The sequence below is a fragment of the Sphaerodactylus townsendi genome, linkage group LG08 (genome assembly GCF_021028975.2).
Source record: "Sphaerodactylus townsendi isolate TG3544 linkage group LG08, MPM_Stown_v2.3, whole genome shotgun sequence".
Lineage (NCBI taxonomy): Eukaryota > Metazoa > Chordata > Lepidosauria > Squamata > Sphaerodactylidae > Sphaerodactylus > Sphaerodactylus townsendi.
Window position 1 is genome coordinate 87,384,865 of NC_059432.1, and position 27,394 is coordinate 87,412,258.

Consider the following 27,394-nt stretch of genomic DNA (forward strand, 5'->3'; position numbering starts at 1 on the left):
CAGCAACATGTTAATGCATTGCATTTATTATAAAAATCCAGATATTCAGATCTCTTAAAAAAATTTTTAAAGGTTAGCTGCTAGGTATCTGGCAATTCACATATAGCACACGCCTACACTCCCTTATAAGCATATCTGGTAAATCTTTATTTTAGAAAAATAATCAAAATTGTCTTTTTTTTCAAGGAAAACCCTATAATTAAACTATTTTCTATTGGTTCTTCCACTGTCCCACAAAAAAGGACTGATGTGAGAAAGAACAAACTTTTAGTATACAAACAGGTCAGCACATTTTGCTGCTTTAAAATGTTTGTAAGAGTACTACAAAATATTCATAAATGTCTGTAGACAAACAACTAGCAAACAATTTTTTTTCTTTTTACATAATTTCACGTATTTTTACAATGTCTACCCTGTTTTTACTACTACCAGATAAGAAATAAGCATTTCTTAAAGTTCGCCCTTATACTAAATACTTCATTATATTACAAATATTTTAAAGTAAGGTAGTTCCATGTTGATATTCATTGTTGCTGTGTTGGCAAAATTAAGTGCCAAGGATTTTTGAAAACTTCATAATGCAGATTCCCCACCCACCCCCAAAGGTACCTGTGCCTTAGCATATCTGTTGTCAACTGAACCTTATAACTGCATTGAGACCAGCAGGACTCTGTTTTTGATTAAATGTTCTCAAAATCAAACTTTGTCCAGATTTGACTTTGGTTATCAGTTGTTCAGAGTATTATTTATTGTTTCAGATGACTTGAACGTATGTTACTATGGAATCGCTGCCAATCGGGTTCTTTGCCATGCATTTATATGTGCCAGAATCTGAAAATTTTGGGTTCTGAATGACTAACGTTCCTTGTGGATGAAGAAGTTCACTTCCAGATGGTCGGCCTTTGCTGCCTGTGGAAAGTAGTGAGTGGTCCGGCAGCTCCCATGTAATTTCTGGATTTGGTATTCCCAACGCCATGCAGTTAAGCTGAACTGATGCCCCAGCCACAGTGCGTACATTCCTGGGTGGCCTGTTTGTAATCCGTGGTGGATATGCAATAACCATTACAAAAACTACTATCTTCGAATCACCAACAGAGTTTTGAGCTCTGCATGCATAGCTTCCTCTGTCCTGAATGGTTGTTTCTCTGATAACTAAAGTACCATTTTCCATTAACGTGTATCTTCCATTAATTTGAGGCCGGTCTAGAACATAGCCACTAGGTACTGTCCATATGATGTTTGGTTTGGGATTCCCAGCAGCAAGACAGTGAAGGGATATTGATTCCCCACTAATACTTTTTATTGCTCCTCCTGTGGGGGTCAGAATGGTTGGTTTCTGGCCAACTTCCAGAACAATCAGTTTTTCAATGTAGCCAACTTTGTTTTTAGCTGCACACCGATATTTGCCTGTATCTGCTTTAGAAGGGCTATAAACAACGAGGGTACCATTGCTTCCCAAGTAGTACTGAAGCGTTCTCACACCCTTGAAGAGCCTTGTACCATTTGGTAACATCCAGATTATTTCAGGAGCAGGGTTGCCATCTACAGAACAATTCAATAAGGTTGTTTGCCCTGGCTTTGCTATTACTTTCTCATTAAAAGGATTTCTAAACATTGGACGTCTTAGCATCTCTAACACCTCCAGCTGGACCACCAATATGCTTTCTCCCCCATCATTACGGGCCACACAGATGAACTCTGCTGTATCTGAAGATCTCACATTACGAATTTCAAGAGATCCATTATTGTGTACCGTTATTCTGCTTCCATAGTATGGGGCTGTCAGGAAAATATTGTCAGGCATGATCCACATAACTTGGGGTGGGGGTATTCCTTCAGCTCTACAGTCTATTTGCTTCTTTGAATGCTTAATGGCTGTTGTTTTAATGACAGTCTTGTTTGTGTACAAGCCATTGATAAGAGGTGGTTTAGAGACCACATCTAACTTATAGAGCTTTGTATCATCTCCACCAGAGTTGCGTGCAACGCATATGTATTCTCCAGCATCTAACAGCCTCACCTTAGTGACTGACAGTGATCCATTCACATGCAGTAAATATCTATCATTGGAAGAAGAAATCATGCCAGTGGAAGGGAGCAGCCAAAATATTTTTGGCTTAGGCTCTCCGACGGCTTCACAGCCAAACAGTGCAGTATCTCCTGCTGTCACCTTTGCATGGGTCTTAGTGTTCTGCTTGATTTGAGGTGCAGCTGCTACCACTGTTATGTGAACTTTCATCTCATCTTTCCCAAGAGTATTTTGAGCATAGCACGTGTAGTCCCCTTCTTCAGCTATTCCAACTTTATTGAAGTACAGAGTTCCGTTGTCAAACAGAATGTATCTCCGAGTTCTGTGCCCGCTGTCGTCTGCCTGCATCACATTGTTGATCACTGTCCCATCTGGCAGGCTCCAAGATATCTCCGGTTCCGGTGACCCAGAAGCTTTACAGTCCACTTTGAAGTCTTTCCCATAAGGCACTAGTTGCTTAAAATACTGCTTTTGATCAATTTTTGCAGGCTTCATCGTCACACTAACTTTCATAAGGATCAGATCATCTCCCATTTTGTTTCTCGCCACACATAAATAGTCACCAGCATCTTTTCCTGTGACCGCCTCAATAACCAGGGACCCATTGGGATGTACATGGATTCGACTTCCCATTCTAGAAAGAGATGGGAGAGAATAAATTCAGTTAATAAAGCAGTATACAGCTTTGTTTACGTAAATCCTAGGAAACTGAGTGTAAAGCTGCAAATCACAGCCTGGATTCTCATATAGCACCACAATGAAGTCACTGTTAGGATACAAATGCACTCTGAAGCACTCTGGATACAAATGCAAACTGAAGCACTCTGGAATTTCATTGAGGAACAACTACATTACAAAAACTAAATGTAGATTCCATTCCACACATTATGGCAGAAGCTTGAGAACATCTTCTAAACAATGTAATCTTAAAACACTCTAGTTATATCATGGTCAGCTTATGTGCCTGACTCTCTATTCCTGAGCTTCATGATATTTTATTATAAATCTGGATTACCATTATACTGAAGTTGTACAGACAATTGTACAGTGCAACAAAAGTAAAGAATAAACACTGATTATGATCTAACTCTATAAAGCCCATTAAGTACTAGAGTTTCATTACTTTAAGTTACTTACATAGTTACTTTATCAATACGGGATCTGTTTAAATATAATTAAGTCGTTTAAGCGCTTGTGGTTTGTCAGAGGCCATGTGATTTGAAAAAAGCCACTCTTTGCAAAATGAATTGACTGAAGTGAATTACAGAAAACCTGTAGAGTTAAACTATCTGTAGTGCCTGCTGTAAGTTTTTTGACTCCCCCCCCCCCCAAAGTGCTGATTTTGACCTATCAGCTACACTAGGGATCTGCAACCTGCGGCTCTCCAGATGTTCATGGACTACAAATCTACAAATCCCATCAGCCCCTGCCGGCATGGCCAATTGGCCGTGCTGGCAGGTGCTGATGGGAATTGTAGTCCATGAACATCTGGAGAGCCGCAGGTTGCAGACCCCTGAGCTACCCCAAAAGACTACCAGCTCCCAATGAACCTGCCCAACCTTGATAGACTTCTGCAATGGTTCTTTTCCAGATCCCTGTAATCAGAAAATTAGTTGGTGGTTACTAGGTATTTACTCTCTGTAAGAAATTGCCTGTAAGAAATCGAATAAAACTGACTTTCTTGTCTTAAACTTCTATTTTCACTAGTTGCTGTTTAGGTTTCTTTTTGTAGTACAATTTTTGGCACCGACCTACAATAAAACAAACTTTCCCCGCTCCAACCTCCTCGGCTGCTGGGATCTTTAGAAGAGTCCCAGCAATGAGACTGATCTTCACAACACATTGAAAGCACCAGACCCCTTTCAATGTCTGTCGCCTCAAGCTTTAAGAAACCAAGTGAATAGCAAACATAGTACTGCTTTACTGCTTGGGACACAATGTTAGTAAATAATGTTGAGCTATTTTGTATTGCTATTTGATTATAAGCCATTTGCATGTTAAATTTTGCAAGCAATATTTGAGTGTTCTCCAATATATATATTGCACATGCAGTCTTAAACTCTAAGAAGAGGTCCAGACTTCTCCTGACCTTGATGTGTCCTCAGAAACTTCACTATGTTAGCCAGTTAAGACCCCCCACCCACCCACCCACCCACCCAGGAAGCCTACAGCTGGATAGTTAATTATTTCAACTCAATATTTCCAGTTCAGCCTTCTTCATTGTTACAGCTTCTGATCACTGACTTCCCTCCAGCCATTTGTTTTACTTCCTGCTCTCAGATTACTTCTGACCTTCAACTCTTCCTCTTATTCATCTTGATCACATTCCTTTTGATCCACCCTGTACTAAATCCTTCTCCTTCCTCTGAACTGCTACTACAAGTATATGGTCTCTTTTTTATCATCTCTTTTCACAACCTCTGAGCAGGTTGGACAGTCTTGTTTCAACCCTCTGGTGACATAAAATGGAAATCAGGTTATCAGTAAGAGAGGTTTCATTCACTGCTAAAAAATCCTTAGCATATTCTAACATGGAGCCAGCCTGATGTAGTGGTTAAGAGAGTAAGTTTAGTATCTGGGAGTCCCAGGTCTGAATCCCCACTGTCCCATGGAAGATTACTGGGCGAGCTACCTAATAGGTTGGTTGAGAGAATAAAATGGAGAAGGGGAGAATGCTGTAAATCACTTTGTGTCCCCACTGGGGAGAAAAGTGGAATTTAAATGAACAAGTAAAAACTGTACAATCAAGCAAAACAGCTTGAAAAAATCCTACCTGTGCCACTGGTCAACAACAGCTTTGGAAGGTAATCTCCAAATTATTCTGGGTTTTGGCTCTCCCAGAGCAGAGCAATTCAGAAGCAGCCTGTCTCCAAAATTCAGCTGAGTCAGTCTTTGTGATGCATCTGCAATTCTAGGAATTGTATCACTATGTTCTACCTGAAGTATTACCACTCTCCTCTCTGAACCAGTGGAGCTGGTAGCTATGCATTCATACTTTCCACTGTCTGATGTCGCTATATTCTTGAGGTAAAGGGTTCCATTAGGGAATAGGAAAAGCTTGCCGTTTATATACTGCAATGGCTTCACCACAGTTCCATCGAAGAGGACCCAGTGGACGTTTGGATGAGGGTTTCCTTTGGCAGAGCAAGGAAGCTTCAAGTTTTTCCCCACGCTCCCTACTATATGCTGTCTCTTTTCCTCCAGTATGATGGGCGGGGCAGCAACAACCTGCAGTCTTATTACCACAGAATCTGAACCTGCTGGATTACTTGCCGTGCAGGTGTAAACCCCTCTGTCGTACATGCTGACTTTCTTTATCATCAGCGTCCCGTCTGCTTGCACAAAAGCTGCTTCATTTCCCACAGAAGATTGTGAGATGTATGTTTTGTTAGCAAGTATCCAGGAAATGGTAGGGGTTGGATGGCCTTCTGCTGTACATTTTATGGACACGGGCTTGCTGGAGTGAACAGTGATGATCTTCGACTTTCCTCCCAGGATTCTAGGTGGATAGGCCACCACAGACAATGTGACAAGGAGCTTGTCGGAGCCATGCTGGTTGGCGGCCACACACAGGTACTGTCCACGGTCCTGGATGTTCACATTCTCAATGGAGAGAGTGCCGTTGGGAAGAACCTCGAACCTGCTGTCATGCTTTTGTTTCAGTGTTTCAGCCGCTAATTAAAGAAGACACAAATAAAATTAGACAAGTATTAAAATCTTGCTGTTTTTGCCTTGCATCCTGCAAAAGGGCAATTTGCAAACAAAAGGATCTAACACCTTATGCTTCATTCTTAAGTTTTTCGGCAATCATCCTTTCCATAGCATTAGTGGAAGCTCCATTTATTCCAGCTGTGTTCCTTTTAAAACTGCAGGAAACACAGCTGTGCATAATAAACTGTACTCATATGCTCCTAGAACTACACTTTAAGGGACTGGAAAACTGGTTGCCAGTTCATAATGTACTTTCAGTACACATAAAAAGTTTATACAGCCACTGAAAGTAGAAAACAGGTTTTTAAATTTCTCTTTTGTATAATGCACCAAAATAATCAATTTTCTGTAACAGTTGCATCTTGGAAATCAGTCATTCATCACTCTGGAAAAATCTTTCCCATTTTTCCTCTCCACAGCTATCAAACAACCTGCCATTAGGGGAAATCTACATGATGAGAATCTCACTGCAGCCCCCTCCCCCCCTTTCAAATCTGTCTTTCCTGAGATATTTCACAATCTTCCAGTTAAGGGACTGAATTTGCTCTTATCACCTCATATTCTGCCTCAGGGTAACCCTTATCCCCATAATTTATTTATTTATTTATTTTGAAACATACATAATCCACAGTAATATAATTACATACATTACAATTAAATAAAATAATATTCAGTTGAAAATGAAATGGCATGCATTCATTTTTAACTAACTGTGGTATTTTATACACACCTATCAACATATTTAAATAGCTAGTTAGCTGCTGACCCTCAGGGTATCCTGTCTCCCAAGACCAGCAATTTGTCGATACCAGTTGGCAGCAGAGAGACAGTGGAGGCACGAAAGTTCCATTTCGCTGGTAGAAATCTTAGTCTGGAACAAATCCAAGCACAGGAAACTTCCATCTAGCTGCTACTGTGTTCTGCTTGACAGCCCCGTCCAAAGAGAGGGCTCTAGGGAGCAGTGCAGCTGCCCTGACGGAAGGAGCAGACATGCCAATGGCCACATGCCCCACAGCTCTGCTGCTGCAACCCCCAGAAGTCCAGGCTGGGGAGGCGCTGTGCTAGCATTCTACTTGGATGCCAGTAAGTGTAGGGGGGCATTCCTGGGGGTGAAGTCAACATTAGTCGGCTTCCTCCCAGGGTTTAGGCTGGGTGTGTGATGCACCAGCCCTTGGAAGTACAGTGCCTTTTTGTGGCTGCATATGTCTTTTAAACCCTATGGGCCTTTCCAGTGGCAGGGGAGTTTCTGGACTTTCTGTGCCACTAGAAAGTCCTGTTGGAGGCATTGGAGTGGCACCACAGTGGCACCGCAGTCTGCGTCCCACCGCTTCTGGGTTTGGATGGGGTCAGAAAGTTTGTGCTTACAGTGTGGTGTAGTGATTAAGATCAGATGCACTCTAATCTGGGGAACCGAGTTTGATTCTCTGCTCTGCCACTTGAGCTGTGGAGGCTTATCTGGTGAACCAGATTAGCTTGTGCACTTCAACATATGCCAGCTGGGTGACCTTAAGCTAGTCAGAGTTCTTTGGAGCTCTCTCAGCCCCACCCACCTCACAGGGTGTTTGTTGGGGGGGGGGGGCAAGGAGATTGTAAGCCCCTTTGAGTCTCCTTGCAGGAGAGAACAGGGGGATATAAATCCAAACTCTTCTTCTTCTTCTACATTGTACCTTCCACTCCTAAGATGCATTTATTTCTCAGCATCACATATGCTCTGCCATGAGCATCCATAAGTCAGGGACAAGTGATGACTCAGTGGCAGATAACATACAAATTGTCCCAGGCATCTCTAAGTCAAAGGATCTCACGTGGCAGATATGCAAACAAATCCTTCTCTGCTACTGAGAACCTGGAACCTGCTGCCAATCAAACTAGACAATACCAAGCTAATTGGAAAAATGGTTACATTCAGAATATAACAGTTTTATATGTTCAGGAACATTTTCTAAGCTTTCTGCTCACTACATGTGTTAAGGAAATCATTCCACTCAGGACTTTCTCTTACTTGAAATCTTAAAACCAGTGTATTTTTATACTGACTTTTACAAGGATATGGCCATTTCCACCTGTCTCAAGAATCTTAAAAGATATTTAGGGAAGAGGCCATAAAATTACTGATGACATGCAGTGTTGAAATGTGAGGTATGGTGTAAATCTGTGAGACTGATGTGCTTATGTTATCTGTGAGACATTTTTCTGGCAGATACCTGGAAAAATGTTCTGCCTTTCATCTCCTACTCACATCAGACTACTTTTATTATTTTATTGTTAGAAATTAAAATGTTTATATTCTACCTTTGAGTACAAATCTCAGTCCACATATAGCAACAATATACATTTTAAGGGGGGGAAAAGGAATCTTTACCACGTGGGTGTCTAAAATTCAATTAAGAAAAGAAGCCATATTCTTAGGGGAAGAAAAAGCGGCAGTGGCAAAATCCTGAATCGGGGAAAAAAGTACTGGAATTCCTCAGCAGTTGCTGTATTCTCATGGTCAATTGTAACAACTCTATCTTCTGGGTTTGTGTTTTGCCACCCTAGAAATGCGCTACACTCTGGCTCTGGCAAACGTAAACAATATGTTAACAACCTTTTATATTTCAATTAGTTCATAATTCATTCAAGAATATTATAATATAATCATTCATAACTCAAAATTATAGAATCCAAATACTTCCACTCACAAAGTCATATAATCCAACTTGTAGAGTCCAAAATTATCAATATTCATAACTCAATGTTCACTTTTCTCATAAAGTCCAAAATTTTCATAACTCAAAGTTCACTTCTCAAACATTTACGTGTTCAAGACCGTTTTCATAGAATCTTCCTTAAGAGAAGCAAACAAACCAGTTGTATTTTTTCTTGTTTGTAGAAATTATTTCTTTTTGTCTTTTTTGCAGTATTCATTATTTCACCATTATTTGGATTCTATAATTTTGAGTTATGAATGATTATGATATTATAATAGCGTGTTTCTCAGTTTCTCCACTTTTTACATTGCACACAATTGTTTGTTAGTTTTGCCACCCTAGAAACCATAATCCTATCACAAAATTGTCCTTCTGGATGTCTATCATACTGAAATGGAAATCATTCGACTTCCTGCAGTGTTTAGTCTACCATTTTGTCATCAGTAAATTTGACAGAGCCACATTTCTACACAGATACTTCTTTAATTGAGGACAGGATTATACCCTCACAGCCCAATTATTTGCCAGTGTTTAAGTACAGATGCCTCAATGCTTTTATTGAGACATATATACTCCATTTTTCTTCCCAATGGGAACCCAAAGCAGCTTACAACATTGTTGTCCCTCGTACGTATTAACACTGATTTGGATGGCTGAAGAAGCTAAGCAGGATCAGCCTAATTTATCCTTGGATGGGAGATGACCAAGGATGTCCAAAGTTGCTATGCAAAGGCAGGCAATCACAAACCATCTCTCTTCATCCCTTATCTTTAAAACCGTGCAGGGTCACTGTAAGTAGGCTGTGACTTTACAGCATTTCCCTCTACTAACATTTTATCCTTGCATCAACCACCCTGAGAGAAAAGTTAGGCTGAGAGAGAGTGCTGTCCCAAGGTATCCTACAAGCTTCCATGGTAAAATGAGAATTTGAACTTGAGGGTATCCAAGGCCCAAACCTGACACCGTATACAATCCACCACATTGCTTCTTATATATCATGTACAAGGTAAAAGAGAAAATGTTTAGCATAAACTTAAGAAGCTTACCTGATGATATTTTAGTCCAGTGTACTGTTGGTCGCGAGGGATTACCAATTGGCTTCCTGAGGAATGAAAGGGCATCCGTTAGCCGGGACAGTAGTATGCCGCAAGCTTTCCTCCAATTATCCTGGGTTTGGCTAGCCTGGTGTGATGGAAATGTTCTAGGGCAACCAGATTAGTGGTTGTGGTTTCTTGCTCTGTTGTCTTCTCAGACCAACCTCTAAGGTAACTGTTTTTCTTTTTCTCCCACATGGGAGTATACTGAGTGAAGCTCTGTGGAGAGGTCAATGTGATCAAAGTATTGATCCGGAAAGTTTTGCCACTTTCAACAATTTTAGGAGATGGTTTATGCCAGAACTTCCACCCCCAGCTAGGAGATGCGGTGGTTTGAACGACAGGTGTGGCTAATGTTTGGGATGTCAACTGGCTTGGCTGGTATGTGGAGGAAGATCCCGCATCAGTAGGAGTTGTGCTACTTAGCTCAGCTTTAGAAGGAAGGGCTGCTTCTGTTGAGGGCTTTTTGTTAGCAGGTTTTCTTCCCATATACTGGTATATATATTCCTTATCTGCTACTGATGCAGATTGCATTAGTCTGGTAAACAAGGATGCTGGTGTTATCAAGGATGTGGTTGGTAGTACTGTGGTCATGCCTGAAATAGTCAAAGATGATGTTGTGAGTGGGGATGCAGTGGCAGGTTGTTGAGAAGGCCCATTATACACTGGCAGCTTAGTCGAGAAAGATTTTTCTGCGATGGTATTCCTTGTTAAAAGCTGAGGGGTGATTGTGGAGGTATCTCTGATTACACTGGTTGTGTGAAAAACTGGTTGTTGTACTATAGTCTCTATTGTGTTTGTACCAGTGTATTCAGAAAGCGGTTCAGTAGATATGAGGGGAGTGGGCTCTGTTACCTTTTTGAATGCTGCTAAGCCAAGTGAAGCCACAGTTCCTTTGGACAGATCAGCAGCAACTCCATTCTTGACCGAAATGGTTTTCTGTAAATGCATAAACCTTCTCAGAGGTCTCTTTCTCCGTTGAGTTCTTCTCCTTCCTGGTCTCAACACCTTGAGTCTGGAAACTTTTGCTTTAGAATGAACAGGAGTTGGTGGAGTTATAACCGGCTTGCTGCTCGTGCCTTCAGCACCCTTGCTTAGAGGCACCGCAAGATTGGAGAGAGAGGCTGAAGATTCTGTCATTCTGATGGGTTGAATGGGAGCATGTTCTTCAAGCACACTGTTGTCAATTATAGGGTCACCTCGGTTTCTGAAACCATCCATTCTGTTCTCCTGTTTTGGAACAGCAGTTCTATGTATGGGCAAAACTGTTAATGTTGATATTGGTCCTGTAGTTTGGAAAGATGTGTCATGGTTTTCAGCAAAGGGTTCTTCACTCGTCTGCAATCGAGGTTGCTTTTCCAGTAGCTCTTGTTGAGAATAGTTGCTTCCAAAGGAATTTACAGCTTGCCAAGAAATTTTCTCTGTGAAAACCCTAGGAGACAAGTGTGCTGTTGGAGTGGTATGAACTGATTTAATGCCTGAAAGTAAAGGATTGCTTCTGGTAAATGTAGTTTCCAGGGAGGAACTAGGGGTATGGATTTTCTCTGCTGGCAGGCTACTGCTAAGTGATGAATATGTATCAGTAACCGTCTGTAATGGCGTAGAAGTGTTTACTTGCCTTTGTGGTGCAATCTGGGTACTTTCAGGATAGAAGGCAATTGCTGTAGAAGCTGTATGCTCTTCAGTTGTGGCTGGTTTAATTCCTGGATTGAAAGAGAGTGTCAAGATTGGATTTACAGTTGTTTCAGGATGATGTACTGCGAATAAAGTGGAAATAGGCGCTTGAGTGGTAATGTGTTCGAGAGATTTGTTTGGTGGAGTCAATGTAGGAGCACTCATTTCTACAGAAGGAGGCAGTGTTGTACTTTCTTTAGCAATTCTTGGTCTAACGAAAGCAAATCTACGCCCTGAACTGTTGGGAATACGATCAGGTCTAACTATTCTTCTTGCAGAGATTTTCTGTCGTCTGCCATATCGTCTGGAGAGTGGAACACGAGGGGTTGTATCCCTAACTATCTTAATTTGCTGATGAGCAATAATGCTCATGCCTGCAGGCAGCTGAGGTGTTGTTAATTTTTGTGTACTGTAAACATAAATATGTCCAAATATATCATCTGGTGCATGTTCTGACATTACAGACAGCTGGTGATTTGATTTTCTTGATGTTTTATCAGTAGTTTCCACAAATAAATTGGGCTTTTTAGTAACTCCATGAGGAGACGCAAGTCTGGCACTCTTAGTCACCTGTGTGGCTGGTCCTATTGTTGGTGCTGTTTTCAAATGCAAATGGTTTTTCCCAGAAGGAAAAGTGTTCAGTGGGTCCTTTGTACTACCAGGCAAGTAAGGTGAAGGACTCGGTGATTCCATAGTAGTAGTGGGTGGCTGGAATGCTTCCAAAACACTTCTGGTAATTTCAGGGTTAAGCTCTGTATAAGACTCCTGGTTTGTTGACTCCTCAGAGTGAAAATTACTCGGTATGCTTCCAAGTTCTGCTGTTACTACATTTCCTGATGCTTCTCCTAGTGTGTACATCACAGGCCTTTCAGTGACTAGTAGCAGAAATTCTTCCTCTTGAGGAATATCTCCAGACATCTCCCTTTCATTTGCGGAAACCTCTGAGGACAGAAGGACTTTCACTGTTGGCTTCACTGTGTCATTTTCTTGTTTTCTTGGCAGTGTGATATTCTTTGTTTTTTCCACAAATGCTGCCCAACGCAACGGATCTATTCTCCTAGTGGAAGGACTGAATTGTCTTCTGTGTCCTCGAAGCCGTCCGGTCATCTTGTCCCTGTTATGCTTGTAAATCTGTCTGTAGTTATTATTAGTTCTCTTTAGCATGGAACGGTTTGTAAACGAAACTTCAGTAGATGCTTGGCCGGTAGCTTGGAATCGTGCTGCAGAAGGAGGGCTTTGTGTTCCACCAACATCAAGTTCTCTGTTGCCTGAGCCTTCGGTAGCCTCTTCCTGATCATCTAGTTTTTGTGACCTGTTTGACTTTTTTTGAACTATTACTTGATGCACCAAAACATCAACACCATACTGATTGGCTGCTATACACCTGTAGTAGCCACCATCCCGGTCTCTTGTTAGTTGTATTTTTAATGTCCCATTGTGGAAAAGTACTTTGTTCTTTGAAGTATGACCAAGAATCACATGCTCAGGTGAGACCCAATGAACAGATGCATCTGGGACACCAGAGGACTGGCATGGAAGGAATAATGTTTCACCTAAAAAGGCTGAAACCTGATGTCCATTGAAGTGGTTGTGTTCCATAACAGGTTCAATTACGGTAATCCTAAAAGACAGGACATCTGCATCATCATAGTTGGTTCCGATACAGTGATACACTCCAGTGTCAAAATTATCAGCTGTGCGTAATGTAAATTTGCCAGTTTTTGCTATCACAATCCTCCCATCTTCACTAACATATGGTGCTCTAACTTTGCCGCCATCAGGTAATACCCATTCAATGATAGGAGGGGGATCACCAACTGCCTGACAGTCTAATTCCACAGATTGGCCCACCAAAACAGTGTGTTCAGTCCTTGTCCTGTTGGCTTGTAACATCATAGCCCAGTTTTGTCTTTCTTTTTGAGAGGCAATAACTGGAAGAGTGATTTGAGCATTCACTGAATACTGAACATGCAAAGTGACAAGCGTGGTTGCCGTCCTGTCTAATCGCAATGACACGTGGCTCTGCATCAGCCAAGGAGGTTCAGCGCTCATTTCAGCTTCTATATTTGTGAAAATGTCTTCATCTTCAGTATCTGTTTGTGTCTGTTTGTACCTATAACTGATATAAGGCGCTTTTGTCAGTAAGAGATCCCTTGTCAGTTTTAAGGGAGAATCGCTGTACAGGGCCAGTATGCTCCACAGTTGCTGAATGTGCTCATAGTCAATGCTACACACCAGAAAGGTTGATAGCGATGTTTCAAGTACTACGGTTTCATTTTTTTCAAGCTGGACAGGGGAAATCTTCGTAGGCTTCTGCACGCTGCAAACCAAGTTTGCTCGGTTCCCTGACTGATCTGTCAAGTTTAACACGATGGATCCTATGGGAGCAATAAAATCCTTGGAGGAGACTAAAGTGAAGTCACCATCATCTGGCACCGTGATGTTCCTGAATTTTAAGACTGGGTCAATGGTTGGCTTTACACATTTAAGATCAGAAGACTGAATCTCTGCTAACTGTCTGCCTTTGGAGTTCCTCGGACTGGAGCACGAGGGACATTGTAGGACACTGGAAGGACTTCTGTCTTTTTTGCACTTTACAATATCTAGAGAGAAAGTGGGAAACATTGAAAAGAGCATTTTGATGTCAAACAACACTTTCTGTTCTGCAGAAAGAGACAATGAAACTGGGAGTCAGTTCCTGAATAACTTCTAGTAGAGAGTTTTGTATCCACGCATTTCAAGCTCAATGCCATGAAATGTTGAAGATGTAAACATGAGAATTACACCCAGTGCATTTTATAAGGAAAAAGAAATAAGCCACATACGCCGGACATAGACTGGCCACATACATTTCCCTCATGAAACTGTGAACAGTGCCAGTGTGTATTAATTTTCTAACTTGAATCCCCAGTGCAACCCCACCACCAGGTTTCTTTGACCTTATCTGGACTGCCTACAGTGCAATTATTTTCCATCATGAAACTGACTGAAAATAATTTCCAAGGAAAGACTGGAGAGCTTTTAAACTGCACTGAAACATTCACAGGGATCATGAAGGAATCTTTAACCATCAGATATTTAACATCCTGTTCATAGACCTTTCTGTCAGAGTGTGTGTTCATTTCTCCATGGGAATAATTCCCACATCTGTAAAAACTGTTTTTATTAGAAGTTGAGATCATACAAAATTCTATTTTTTCACATAAAATATGGACCTTTTTCATTTGGACTGCACATCAGATTTAATCTTAACCCTTGGGCCTTCCAATAAAAGGCATTTGTATTTTTATTCTGTTCATTTTTCTGCCAGTGTCAGAAGAAAGATTACAAACACTAGGCCTCTTTTTTAAAGGTGACATGGTTACACACGTTTAGGATCTCATGGTTTAAACTGTCCCATGACTTTCAAAAAGTTCCTTGGTGTCTTGTAGGCAAGGACACCAAAAGATTCCTCCAACCAAGCCCTGATAGTGCTTTTTTTTTTCAAATAAGGCACTTCTAAGAAAACACACCCAAAGATTCACTGATCTTTTTGCATACGCATTAGGCTATTCTGAGATTCTGTCCCTAAAGTTCTCAAGCTCTGAGACTACACTGTTTCAGAAAATCCTCAAGAGTAAACAGATATTCTGTTATGAATGATATACTGGTGTGAAAAATTGGAACTGGTTCAGAAGTTGGATTGCTGAGATGAACTTTTCTCATAGCACATAACTTTGATAGGTATTGAATTTTTCAACCTGGTATCATAACTGAAGATCCATCAGAAAAAAAGTTGCACTCCATGACAAAGCTAACATACAAGATTTTTTAATAAGAACTGATAACATAGAGTAAAATAATTTTATATTTTAAAATCTCTGGTAAACACTTTGAAGACAAATTTAATGACAAAGAGTTTAATTTCAGACTGATTTCTCTTAACTCATCCAGTGTTTGGATTTCCATGACAAAATTAATAACACAAGTCTTTTCACACATGCCAATTAAGGGGGGGGGGTATGGAAAAACATGAGAAAGAAACACACAGCACTGTCCTTTGGGAGATCTGTGTAAGTGCTGTAAAATCTCCAGATACAGTTGGTAAATCTGTCACTTCTGAATCATCCTTACCCCAAATCATCTGTCACCCTAACAAACTCTGTGATTTTCATAAATTAAAAAAAGCAAAAGTGTTCTGATTTAATACAAAACTATTAATTACATCTCGCAGAAGATTTGCATGGCAGGAAGAGATTACCACTCATACAGTGTGACTTCCTCAGCTTCTGCTGCATTGCCTACACTTTTGAGAATGTGCACAGAAAGTTGTGGGGAAATCAGAAGCTCTCTGAGGAGACCAGTATCTGGGGGAAAGGATTGCAACTCAGTGGTAGATCCCATGCTTTCCATGAAGAAAGCCAAGTTCAATCCTCAGCATCTCCATTTTAAGAATGGGTAGAAGAAAAGACCCTTCTCTGCCCAAGACCACAGAGAGCGGCTGCTAACCAGGATATGAAATAATGAATTAAGAGGACTCAGTGGTGGAGCGGCAAGGGGACTGGGAGGGGGGTGTCGCGCACCAGGCACACGCCTGGGGGGCGGAAAATTCCCCACGGCCCCTCCCCCCTTCCTTGCAACCCCTGCCCCCCCACATTTACTTTAATTCCTTTTCTTTTTATAGTACTTTTCAGGCTGAAAAAAGCAGCCTATTTACAGTTCAGGCTCAAAAGGTCTGAGGAACTACAGTGCCCAGGAGACCTTGGGGCTCACAAGGTCTCCTGGGAAGTATAGTTCCTCAGGCAGTTTTTAGCCTGAACTGTGAAGAGGCCACTTTTTTCAGCCTGGAAAAGTGCTAGAAAAAGAAAAGGAACTAAGGTAAATGTGGGAAGGGGGGCGGGGGCACCGCGGGCGGGAGGAGCATGGGGGGACGGAAGAAACACACTGCGAACCGGGCACAGTTTGGCCCAGCTAAGCCTCCAGGAGGACTTATGGAATGACTTGGTATAAGGCACCTTCATATGTTCACATAGTGCCTAAAATAGTCGGTGGATTATTCAGTTCTGTTCCAAAATTTTAAAAGTGTAAAAGGAGAAAGATGTTCAATACCTGGATAATGTTCAGCCCACTCAGCAAACCACTTCAGTGCACAATCACAAGTCCAGGGGTTTCCATGAAGAAAGAGGCTCTCTAGCTCAGACATGTAAGAGAAAATATCTTGTGGCAGTGAAGTGAGGAAGTTGTCAGACAAGTAGACATGCTTTATGGAGGATGTTTTGAATATTCGGAGGTAGCGTAAGGTGACAAATGTGTCTGGGTGAAGTTGTTTAAGTACATTTCCTTCCAAGTGGACCAGCCTCAGTGACGTAAGACCATAGAAAGCTTTTGGGCTTACAAATTCAATTTGATTATGATCCATATGTAAGCGTACCAAACTGGTGAGGCCGTGAAAAGTATCTGCTTGAATAACTTTGACTTTGTTATAGCTCATTTTTAAGATCTGTCAATTAAAAAAAAGAATGAAAAAAGAAACTGAACCAAAGTGTACACATGTCATTTGAAAATGTGTAATCAATAATCTTTGAATGTTAAAGTTGGGTGGGGTGGAATTTGTTCAGTATTGAGATGAGTGCAACAGTATTGAGATGAGTGCAAATTTCTGCATCACTCCCCACAAAAACATACACTTTGCCTCAAATATTTGAAGGTAAAAATTCAGCATGGTTCTTAACACCACCAACACTGGATAGTCATTTCTATCTCATCCTTACCTGTAATGAACGTAAATCAGAGAATGTCTTGTCCTGGATTGTGTGTATCTGATTACTGTGCAGCATCAACAACTCCAGCTTCTCCAGGTGAGAAAAATCTGTCTCAGTCAGTTTAACCAAACTGTTGAAACTGTAATAAACATTTCATTCCAGATCTGGGTTTAGTCAGTCAGCTATAGTTTGAAGGTAAAACAAACAAAACCAGAGTCTCTCTTTTGCAATTACATGCTAGCATATTTTAACTGCGTAATTTAACAAACAAACAAACAAAAGCTATCTTGGCCCCTGCAATTTTAGATGTAAACTCAGAAGTATGGGTTTTATTTATTGTAAAAATGGATGCTCCAATTCCCAGATGCAGCTTCTAACTAGTATTATAACAAAATCACAACACTACAGTTGTGATCTACTCATAAAACTACACTAAAAAATGAAATGTCAAATGTCAAATACACCACCTAATACAGAAAGTTATTTTTAAAAATATTCCTTCAGTGTATTTTTTGAATGAAATGGGAAACCTGTGTTACAAATGCACTTTCAATCCACTTTCAATGCACTCTACTAGAACACGGCCATACAGCCCAGAAACCACACAACACTCTAGTGATTTCAGCCGTGAAAGCCTTCGACAATACATTCTTCATTTAATTTCAACCCACTTGTTCTGATCCACTTTTCTGGGGCAACAGAAAACAACACTCCATCCTCTATTTGATAGCCTTTCAGGTACCTGAAGATGGCCATCATTTCACCTCCTCTCCAGGTTAAACATACCCAGCTCCTTCAACCTCTCTTCATAGGACATGGTCTCCAGACTCTTCACCATCTTTGACACCTTCCTCTGGATGCATTCCAGCTTGTCAACATCTTTCTTATCAACACAGTACTCTAAGGCCCCTTCTGCACATGCAGAATAATGCACTTTCAATCCACTTTCAAAGCACTTTGCAGCTGTGCGGAATAGCAAAATCCACTTGCAAACAATTGTGAAAATTAGTTGAGAATACGTGTCCTGCATGTCTTGAAAGTCTAAAGTGATACCATCACTTTGCGTGGTCTGGTCACTGTATTTCTTAGCATGCATCCCGAAACTGTATTTGCCTTTTTAGCTACCACATCATCCTGCTGAATCACATTCAATGTGCACTCTACTAAGGTGCCTAGATCCCTTTTTCTTCCCCACCCTATAATTATGCATTTAATTTTTTCCTACTTAAATGCAGAACTTTACATTTATTACTGTTGAATTTCATTTTGTTAATTTTAGCCCAGTTTTGCAGCCTGTTGACATCATCCTGAATCTTGTTTCTGTCTTCCATTGTGTTTGCTGCCCCTCCCACTTTAAAACCACAACACGTTTCTCAAGTAACCTGTTGTGATGTTCTTCCTAGGCTAGTTGCTCAGTGAAGCCTGAGGTTGGATATGTGAGCTGCTATTTTCCTTTGATGCCCTGACATGGATAGCCCAGGGCTACTGGGGGGGTCATCACATTGCACACAGATGCACGGTTTTTCCTGGGTCCACGTGCTTGGGGGGGTAAATTCCACCAAGGAATACCAGGGTCTCTAAGCAGAGGAAGGCAATGGCAAACCACCTGTTATTCTTTGCCTTGAAAACTGACTGGGTTGCCACAAGTTGACTGCGACTTGGCCGTACTTTACACACATATCCTTTGGTATGTGAAAAAGAAAGCAGAAAGTGACATAAGAACATAAGAACATAAGAACAAGCCAGCTGGATCAGACCAGAGTCCATCTAGTCCAGCTCTCTGCTACTCGCAGTGGCCCACCAGGTGCCTTTGGGAGTTCACATGTAGGATGTGAAAGCAATGGCCTTCTGCGGCTGTTGCTCCCGAGCACCTGGACTGTTAAGGCATTTGCAATCTCAGATCAAAGATCAATCTTTGCTTCCTGTTTCTCAACCAGTTTTTAATCCATAGGAGGACTTCCCCTCTTATTCCTTCATTGCTGAGTTTTCTGACAGCTGTTTGCAAAAGGTAGTATATTTAAGGATGTCTTCCTTTTGGTTTTATTGGTTTTATGATGCCTAGAAGAAATCATATTCAGCTTTTATTAAGGAATTAGCTTAATTAAGGCCTGATTTCTGGGGTAGTATACAGGCTAATAAACAGCCTGAGGAACTACAGTTCCACCAGAGCCCACCTTGGGGCTCACAAGGTCTCCTGGGAAGTATCGGATTCCCAAGATCCTCAAGGCCGTTTTAATACAAAAGGTTCTAGGAAAAGCAAAGAAATTCCAAAATTGTAGTGAGTGCACTGTCATAATTCAGAATATCTCTGTAAAACATTATCATATTGAGGTTTTCAAGGATCTTCAGCAATCAGAGGCTGCAATCAAGATTTTCTTACTGTAAGTCATCTCCAGCTGCCAGATTCATTTGAAGGACAGTCATGCATGGATCCCACAAACACTGAGCGAGTAAGTAAGAGGGTTTGCCTATTGCTGAACTTTTTTATGAGATTTTGCAGATAAAAAGAGGGAGGCTGTCGCTTTGGCCCAGTACTAGAAAAACACTTCTGGTCAGATGGGATTCTTCTCAGTACAATATGTCCATCTGTTCAGGATGCTAAGCTGCTAAGTCTTTTTAGTTTTTAATTTCTGTACACGGTCTGGAGAGACTCAGAGGTCATATACAATCTAAAACTGATGCCAAATGATATCTGTCCCTGTACATTTGTTGCAACCACTTTCTGCAGTGTTGCACAACAGGTAGTTCCTATGGAGCTTTTTTTAAAGCAGACACAAGGAATTCCTGTATTGAAAATGTCTGAATATTACTTGCAATTAAGACAAAAAAAGCATGTACCAATGTTAACACAAATTCACCAGTCAGATTCCTGCCTATGAGTCTCTTCTGCAGTGTGAGAGTTAAACAGAACCGTCATGTAATGTATAGTTTGTTACTGCTGGAGGTTTCCATCATAACAGGTCCACCTATCATACTGTGCTTAGCAAGGAGTAAATGAGAGTTGTAGCGGGGTCTGCAGTGGCATAGTGGTTAAGAGTAGGTGCATTCTAATCTGGAGGAACCGGGTTTGGTTCCCCGTTCTGCCGCTTGAGCTGTGGAGGTTTACCTGGGGAATTCAGATTAACCTGTGCACTCCCACACACACCAGCTGGGTGACCTGGGGCTAGTCATAGCTTTTCGGAGCTCTCTCAGCCCCACCCACCTCACAGGGTGTTTGTTGTGATGGGGGAAGGGCAAGGGTATTGTAAGCACCTTTGAGTCTCCTGCAGGAGAGAAAGGGGCGATATAAATCCAAACTCTTCTTCTAGAAATAAATTGTTCTCTCCTGCCTTTACTGATACAGGGCTCACAGACAACTGAAAGCCATGCATAAACCGTACAAGGTACGTTGAAACATTTACAGCTCATAATGTAGCAGCCCTAATAGCACAGATGAGCATGATCTCAACAGTGCTTGGACAGCACTTGGAAGGAAGACTGAGAGGAGCACAATGGCAAACAGCCTCTGCTCATCTCTTGCCTTGACATTCCCATAAGGCAGAAATCGATGGGGCCTCCATGAGTCAGTTGTGCCTCGGCGGCACACTTTTACCCAAAAGCTCTTAATAACTTGTTAAGAATTTTAAAAATCTGTCAGTGAAAAATCTACTGTCAGTGAAAAAAATTGCCCTTGGATATCAAGGGAAGAATAATTTTGACAAGAAATTCAGAATAGCATATTTTTAGTTTGCCACCAAGGGTTTTTCCCCCATAAACTCAGCAATGTACAAAGATATCACAATAGCAGTCTAGCCAATCCATTTAAGGTATGAAATTGCATTGGCTGGTAATGCAATGGTAAGGTTTTTTATTTTACATAATTGACTAGGGTTTTTTGTAGAGATTGTTTATTCACAGTAAACCTTATCACAAGGTAAATGAAAAGAGAAGTTCATACAGAAACATGGTAAAATAGTCCCAAGTATCTCTAAATGCCCTATACAATTCACATTCAAAATTTGTGCATCTAATTCTAAAAGGATATCACAGAATACTCCAAATTTCACAAAACAGTAGTGGTTTCAGTTACTCGAATATGAGCAAATATCACCTCACAAGGTTAAAATATTTTATCTTCTATAATAATAAATTTAATGAATAATTTACTTGTGCTTTACAGCAAGAGTATAAATACAGCAATATTTACACAAATAAAAAAGTTTAATCTTTTGAATAGCCATTGTACAAAAAAAGGAGTAACAACCATCCCTGTGACTTTTACACTGGGGTTACAGCAGTTCTCAGGTTGACATCAGATGATGAGGTGAAAGACTTTAAATTTACTACTTCAGAGCCAATTCACATGACAGCTTCACAGGGGATGTGTGAACTGTCAGCAGACATGATCTTGGATTTATGGGAATGTTATCCACAAACATGCACTGCCCAGATTAAGATTGATCATGGTGTATAATGTGGGTAAGTGCACCTGTAGAGGTATGTATAATAACTGCACCAATAGTTCAAACCCCAATTATAATGTATATTATTAATTAATACACATTTTGATAGATTACAGTCTTTGTATATCATTTAACCATGCATTTACAAAACCAACAGCAAACTTTCTTACAGAAATAACAACTTATAAACCTCTATACTTTTTTTTACAAAGGTAACAAATTATAATCCTCTCCTTTTTAATTGATAGGCATCAAAGTGTGGTGGATCCAGAAGACCCCCAGGTTGTGTCCTTGTCACAAGGACTTCATTTGGCCTCTCCTGTATAAAAATGAGTTTCAACATGACACCTGGAATGAACACAACAACTAACCTAAATGCATAATGTATAAATGCACTTACAGTCTCACTGTTTATTTATTTATTTATTTATTTTTTCAATTTATATACCGCCCGATCCCCGGAGGGCTCCGGGCGGTGAACAACATTATCTAAATATCAACAGGAGCAATCATACAAATATAAATACATAGGCTCCATCCCATAAAATAACTTAAAACTCATAAAAACAGCGAATAACCATAATACATAATAAACAGGAGGCGTCCGGCCCCAATTTAAAACCTACCTCCATGAGGGGGGGCCAGTGGGGCTCCTCATATGAGGGGACCCTTATGTAACTGCCCCAGGCAGTGAGCAGTGAGGGGGCACCATATTAGCAGCTGGCCACTCCAAAGGCCCGGTGGAACAGCACGGTCTTACAGGCCCTGCGGAACTCACCCAGGTCCCGCAGGGCACAGCAGTAGGGTGGGTGGAGCAGACAGGGGCCAGTTCCGTGAGAGAACTGGCCCGCGTGGAGGCCAGCCGCATCATAGAGGGGCCGGGGACCATGGGGGGTGGGGGGGGGGGGGGGTGGGGGGGGGGGGGGGTGGGGGGGGGGGGGGGTGGGGGGGGGGGGGGGTGGGGGGGGGGGGGGGTGGGGGGGGGGGGGGGTGGGGGGGGGGGGGGGTGGGGGGGGGGGGGGGTGGGGGGGGGGGGGGGTGGGGGGGGGGGGGGGTGGGGGGGGGGGGGGGTGGGGGGGGGGGGGGGTGGGGGGGGGGGGGGGTGGGGGGGGGGGGGGGTGGGGGGGGGGGGGGGTGGGGGGGGGGGGGGGTGGGGGGGGGGGGGGGTGGGGGGGGGGGGGGGTGGGGGGGGGGGGGGGTGGGGGGGGGGGGGGGTGGGGGGGGGGGGGGGTGGGGGGGGGGGGGGGTGGGGGGGGGGGGGGGTGGGGGGGGGGGGGGGTGGGGGGGGGGACTGACCCAGGGGTCTGCAACCTGCAGCTCTCCAGATGTTCATGGGCTACAAATCCCATCAGCCCCTGCCAACATGGTTGGCTATGCTGGCAGGGGCTGATGGGATTTGTAGTCCATGAACATCTGGAGAGCTACAGGTTGCAGACCCCTGGACTAGCCCAACGTCACCCAGCAGGCTTCATGTGGAGGAATGAGGATCAAACCAGGTTAGAGATTGCCGCTCATGTGGAGGAGCAGAGAATGAAATCAAGAAATCCAGATTACAGTCTACCTGTTTTTAGCCACTATACCACATTGGCTCTCAAGTCCCATTCTTTATCAGATGGAGCGTCTATCTAGTCTGGCATTATATTTCTAACAGTGGCTAGTCTGTGAGGAAGCCCAGAAACAGGCATGCACATACATGAAGTTGCTTTATACTGAAGCAGACCATGGGCCCATTAAGGTCAGAACTATCAACTCAGACGGGGAGTTGTTCTCTAGGATCTCAAGCAGAGATCTTTATCACCTGCTACTGGAGATGCCAGGAAAGGAGCTTAAGGCCGACTAAACACAAGCTCTGCCACTAAACCCAAGACCCTTCTTTCCCATCTGCATTCTAGCAATTGTGATTAAGAGAGTAAATGAACTCCATGAATTTGGGAAGTCCCACCCCTCCCCCCTGAAAGCCATTTTAGCTAGTGGCCTTCACCAAGGTCTTATGGAGTGAACTTCATGAAATTCCCATCCTGGACAAACAACCTAATTTTATTAAGAGATCTTCACAGATAGAAGAAAAAAACCTATAAAATCATGAGCAATATAAATATCTGTCATTATGTTGAGCAATATAAATATCTGTCATTATGTTGAGCAATATAAATATCTGTTGAGCAATATAAATATCTGTCATTATGTCCCTACCCTAGTATTTTTTTCTCTGAACACCACATGCAGAGATGTCAAATGTGGGGCCTGGAAGCCAAATACGACCCTTTGAAAGGGCTTATCTGGCCCACAACCCAGCTGAGGAAACTCCCCCCCCCCCCAGGCAGCCACCCCTCCGCTCCTGATCTATCCTGGTAAGCCATGCCCCGCAGTGCCAATCTGCCAATCAAGGCAGTCACCGCCCCCCCCCTCACTTCAAATCAAGACTGGTGAGCCTAATGAAAGCTCATCAGCTCAGGCAGCCCCCCCCCCCATCACCAGTGCTCATCTGGGCTAGCAAACCTGCTTTAGTTTTGCCAGTCAAGGCATCCCCAAACAGCCCCCACAAGCCTAGCCTGACCCTGGCCATCTTTATATCATTTCTGGCCCTTGTAACAAATGAATTCAACACCCTGGTTTTAGTGTTTCCTCAAAGCAAGGGATTCAGCCACCTGATCATTGTGACACTCTTCTAAGATGGAAGCCACCGAATTGCAAGTAATTATAAATGAGGCATGACAGCAGCATAATAAATCTGTATATTCCATAATTGCAGTTGCCTGGTCACCGTGATTCCCTCCCTGGCAAACCCCTGACACTTCCTATTCTCCTTGCAGGGAACTCGGACTAGAGAAGTCTTTCCAAAGCATGAGAAGCTCTTTGTCCTTCAGCATGTGCAAATAACTTGGGATATGTTCAGCCTCTAGGACCAGCAGACACACCAAAGTAGACATTTATTTATTAAATTTGTATACCGCCCTCCCCCCGAGGGGCTCAGAGCGGTTGATTTACTTCTTGCTGTACTGTGATTTACTGCTTGCTGTACTGTGAGAGCCAGCATGGTGTGGTGGTTAAGAGCAGGTGGATTCTAATCTGGAAAACCGGGTTTGATTCCCCACTCCTCCAGCTGAGTGGCAGAGGTTTATCTGGTGTACCAGACGTGTTTCTGCACTCCTACATTCCTGCTGGGTGACCTTGGGCTAGTTAGTTCTTCAGAACTCTCTCAGCCCCACCTACGTCACAAGGTGTCTGTTGTGGGGAGAGGAAGGGAAAGGAGCTTGTAAGCCTTACAGAAGAGAAAGGTGGGGTATAAATCTAAACTCTTCTTCTTCTTCTTCTCTGAAGGCACTCAGCAGCCACTGCTTTAGTGTGTCTGCACAGTGCTGTGCAAAGAGAATAGCCACACTCATCTTCTGAACTCTCTGGAACTCGGGGGAAGTCATGCTATGAATAATTCATGCTATGTTTGGAACACCAGGAAACCTTTAAGAATTCCAAGCACCTTCAAATCAGGATAGACAATAATGTTTAAAACACCAGGGAACCTTTCATATTTCCAACTGTCCAAAAAGCTCAGAACTAAATGAAAAATACACTGGACTGAAATTTGTACTGTGTGCATGCTAGATGACTGAGGATGGGGATCCTGGTAGTGATGTCCACAAGTTACATGGGGCCATAATACTAACCAAAAATCATGGGCCCTGGGAGAAAAGTTTACTGTAGCTTTGTTTATATATCTAAATACTGCAGATTATTTTATAGTTTGATGTTTAGATATCCACGTCTTCAGATCCTTTCAAGTTAAGACTTCAAGCCTTACTAATTCAAGTTAAGACACATATTGATCTCTTAAGGCAACTGAAAAAGATCACTTCTCATTAGTTTTTTGAGTTTCTTACGAATGTTGGGGAAGTGGCTCCATTTACACTGAAAAGTCTGCCAAAATGATGCTTTCGTTCCTGCCAGGAATGTCTGCAGCTCCTGCGCATGAGAGCTGATGCTCAGTTGTCAGAAATTAACTACAAGCATACAGGAATAGACAGAGTATCCAAAGTTTTAGAGCTTTCCATGTTCCCAGTCTTTTCACATTAGTCATGGGGGGGAGCGGACCAGAGCAAACATCAGAGATGTCCTAGTTAGCAGCAATCTAGTGGTTTTCATGAGAACTATATGATGCAACTATTGCATCATGGGTGGCCAGGGATATGGGGTTTCAGGGACTAGTGTAAAGCTTTTCTAATGTGAATTACACTAAACGTGATAATGAAATCTCACTGCTGCACATCAGGATTAAAGCAATACTCTGTAAACGTACCCTAAATTGATGCGTTCCACATCTTGGGAAATGTGCAGTGGGATGGCCGTGAGATAGCGGAATGTGCAATGCACTTCAGCAGGTATGTAGCAGGCACAGGGCTTGGGACAGGCACTGCTACCACCGGGAAGAGCGGCAAAGCAGAAACCCAAGAGAAATCCCAGGAAGCAGGGCCGGCCCATGGCTCGTCTCCTGTGTGACAATCCTATATCAGCATCCCTCTGAGCAGAAACAAAGGAAGTCCTAGAAAACAGAACAATAGCAGACAGCAGGTCAGCAGGACACGACAGCAACAGGTGCCTTTGATTGCAGAGTTTGCTAAGACGACAATCTAGTTTGAAGAAAAATGACAGGATTTCCTTTCTTACAAAAAAAAACTGTAGTAATCAGGCACAGTTTTAAAAACATCCTCAGCTTGTTGCTTTTACTGAATGCTGGGCAGAGCATTGCTGCTGACAGGTATTAAAAGCTGAAATCTGACACTCTAATAAGAGCATTGTTACAAATAAAACCCCACACGCTCCCATTATCAACAGCATTCATAATTCTGCTTGAGGGTTGTTTTTTTAGAGTACGCAAGCATAGTATTTCTCCCTTCCTCTAATCCATTGGTGCTCATGAAACACCAGCAGAAATCTAGTTAAAAGGTCAGCCTGGAAAATGCATTGATTAATTGGATAGATAAAATCCTGAAAAGCTTGCATTCACCTCTGGCATGGGCTCTGAATGCGATATCATTGAAATAAATGCTGAACATTTCTTGAGCATGCTGACTACGTTTCCAAATACTTGCTAGAGGAAAACCTGCAGGGGGCTTCCTGGTGTAGCCCAATTCAGGGTCAACTTTTTCTCTAGTTGATCTAGACTTGGTCTGAATACCTTCCCTACCCCATGACTCCCATCCAAGCTGTCTGCGGTTGCCTGGCCACCTGGTGGATTGCACACAGCAGATTTGTGGCGAGTTGCAATCGTTATAAATGAATTCCTTTTCCATTTATAAAAAGGGAAAAGGAGTCCTCATTTATACTGGTTACAACTCGTTAGAAATATGCTGTGCGGAAAGAGCCTTAGTGAGAGAGGAGAGGGAATAAAGAGGAGTTATACTTTGCTTTTCTCAATCCTAAGGAATCTCAAAGCAATTTACGAACTCCTTCCTTGATAGAAGTGTGACTGGCCCAAACTCACCCAGCAGGCTTCATGAGCTGGAGGGGGGAATCAAACCTGGTTCACCAGATTACAGTCCCACCACGTTGGGTAACCTCTGGATAAAAGGAGTTCAACCCATGCCTCTCACTGCCCACCGCCACGTTTTGCCCACCGTTTTCATTTGCTTCACTGAATCTGGGGTGTTAATTTTTTTTTTTGCAAACGAAAGAGCTACACGATTTATTAGCAGAAAACATTTTTATTAAAAGCCCGGATCCTCTAAATGCACCTCGACTCACAAGGGTCGCTACACGTTCATCCTTTCGCCAAGCCCTTGGCACAGAAGCAAACAAGGGAAGAAGCTGACCAGAAAAAGGGGGTGGGTGGGGGGATGGGAAGAAAGGCGCTCAACCCCCTCCACGGGAAATGAAAGGGTCCCCTACCTGCGCTTTCTGAAACGCTCGCCCGCTTCTTGTCCTGTCCGGGTGCTACTCGTCAATGGCAAGGGGACGGGACGGCTCGTGAGCATTGCAAGGCGAGAGAGGAGCAGCTGCAGAGGTGAGCGGATGCAAG

General features: G+C 42.6%; 1 protein-coding gene across 1 annotated transcript; it reads right to left on the bottom strand.

Moving 5' to 3' along the window:
* Window positions 1-27,394, bottom strand: IGSF10 (immunoglobulin superfamily member 10). Its single transcript, XM_048506394.1, is given in 9 exon segments — window positions 1-2,663; window positions 4,803-5,703; window positions 9,477-9,525; window positions 9,527-9,568; window positions 9,570-13,801; window positions 16,287-16,677; window positions 16,949-17,078; window positions 25,676-25,918; window positions 27,265-27,394. Coding segments are annotated over 9 exon segments (7,983 nt in total). The 5' UTR covers window positions 27,351-27,394; the 3' UTR covers window positions 1-754.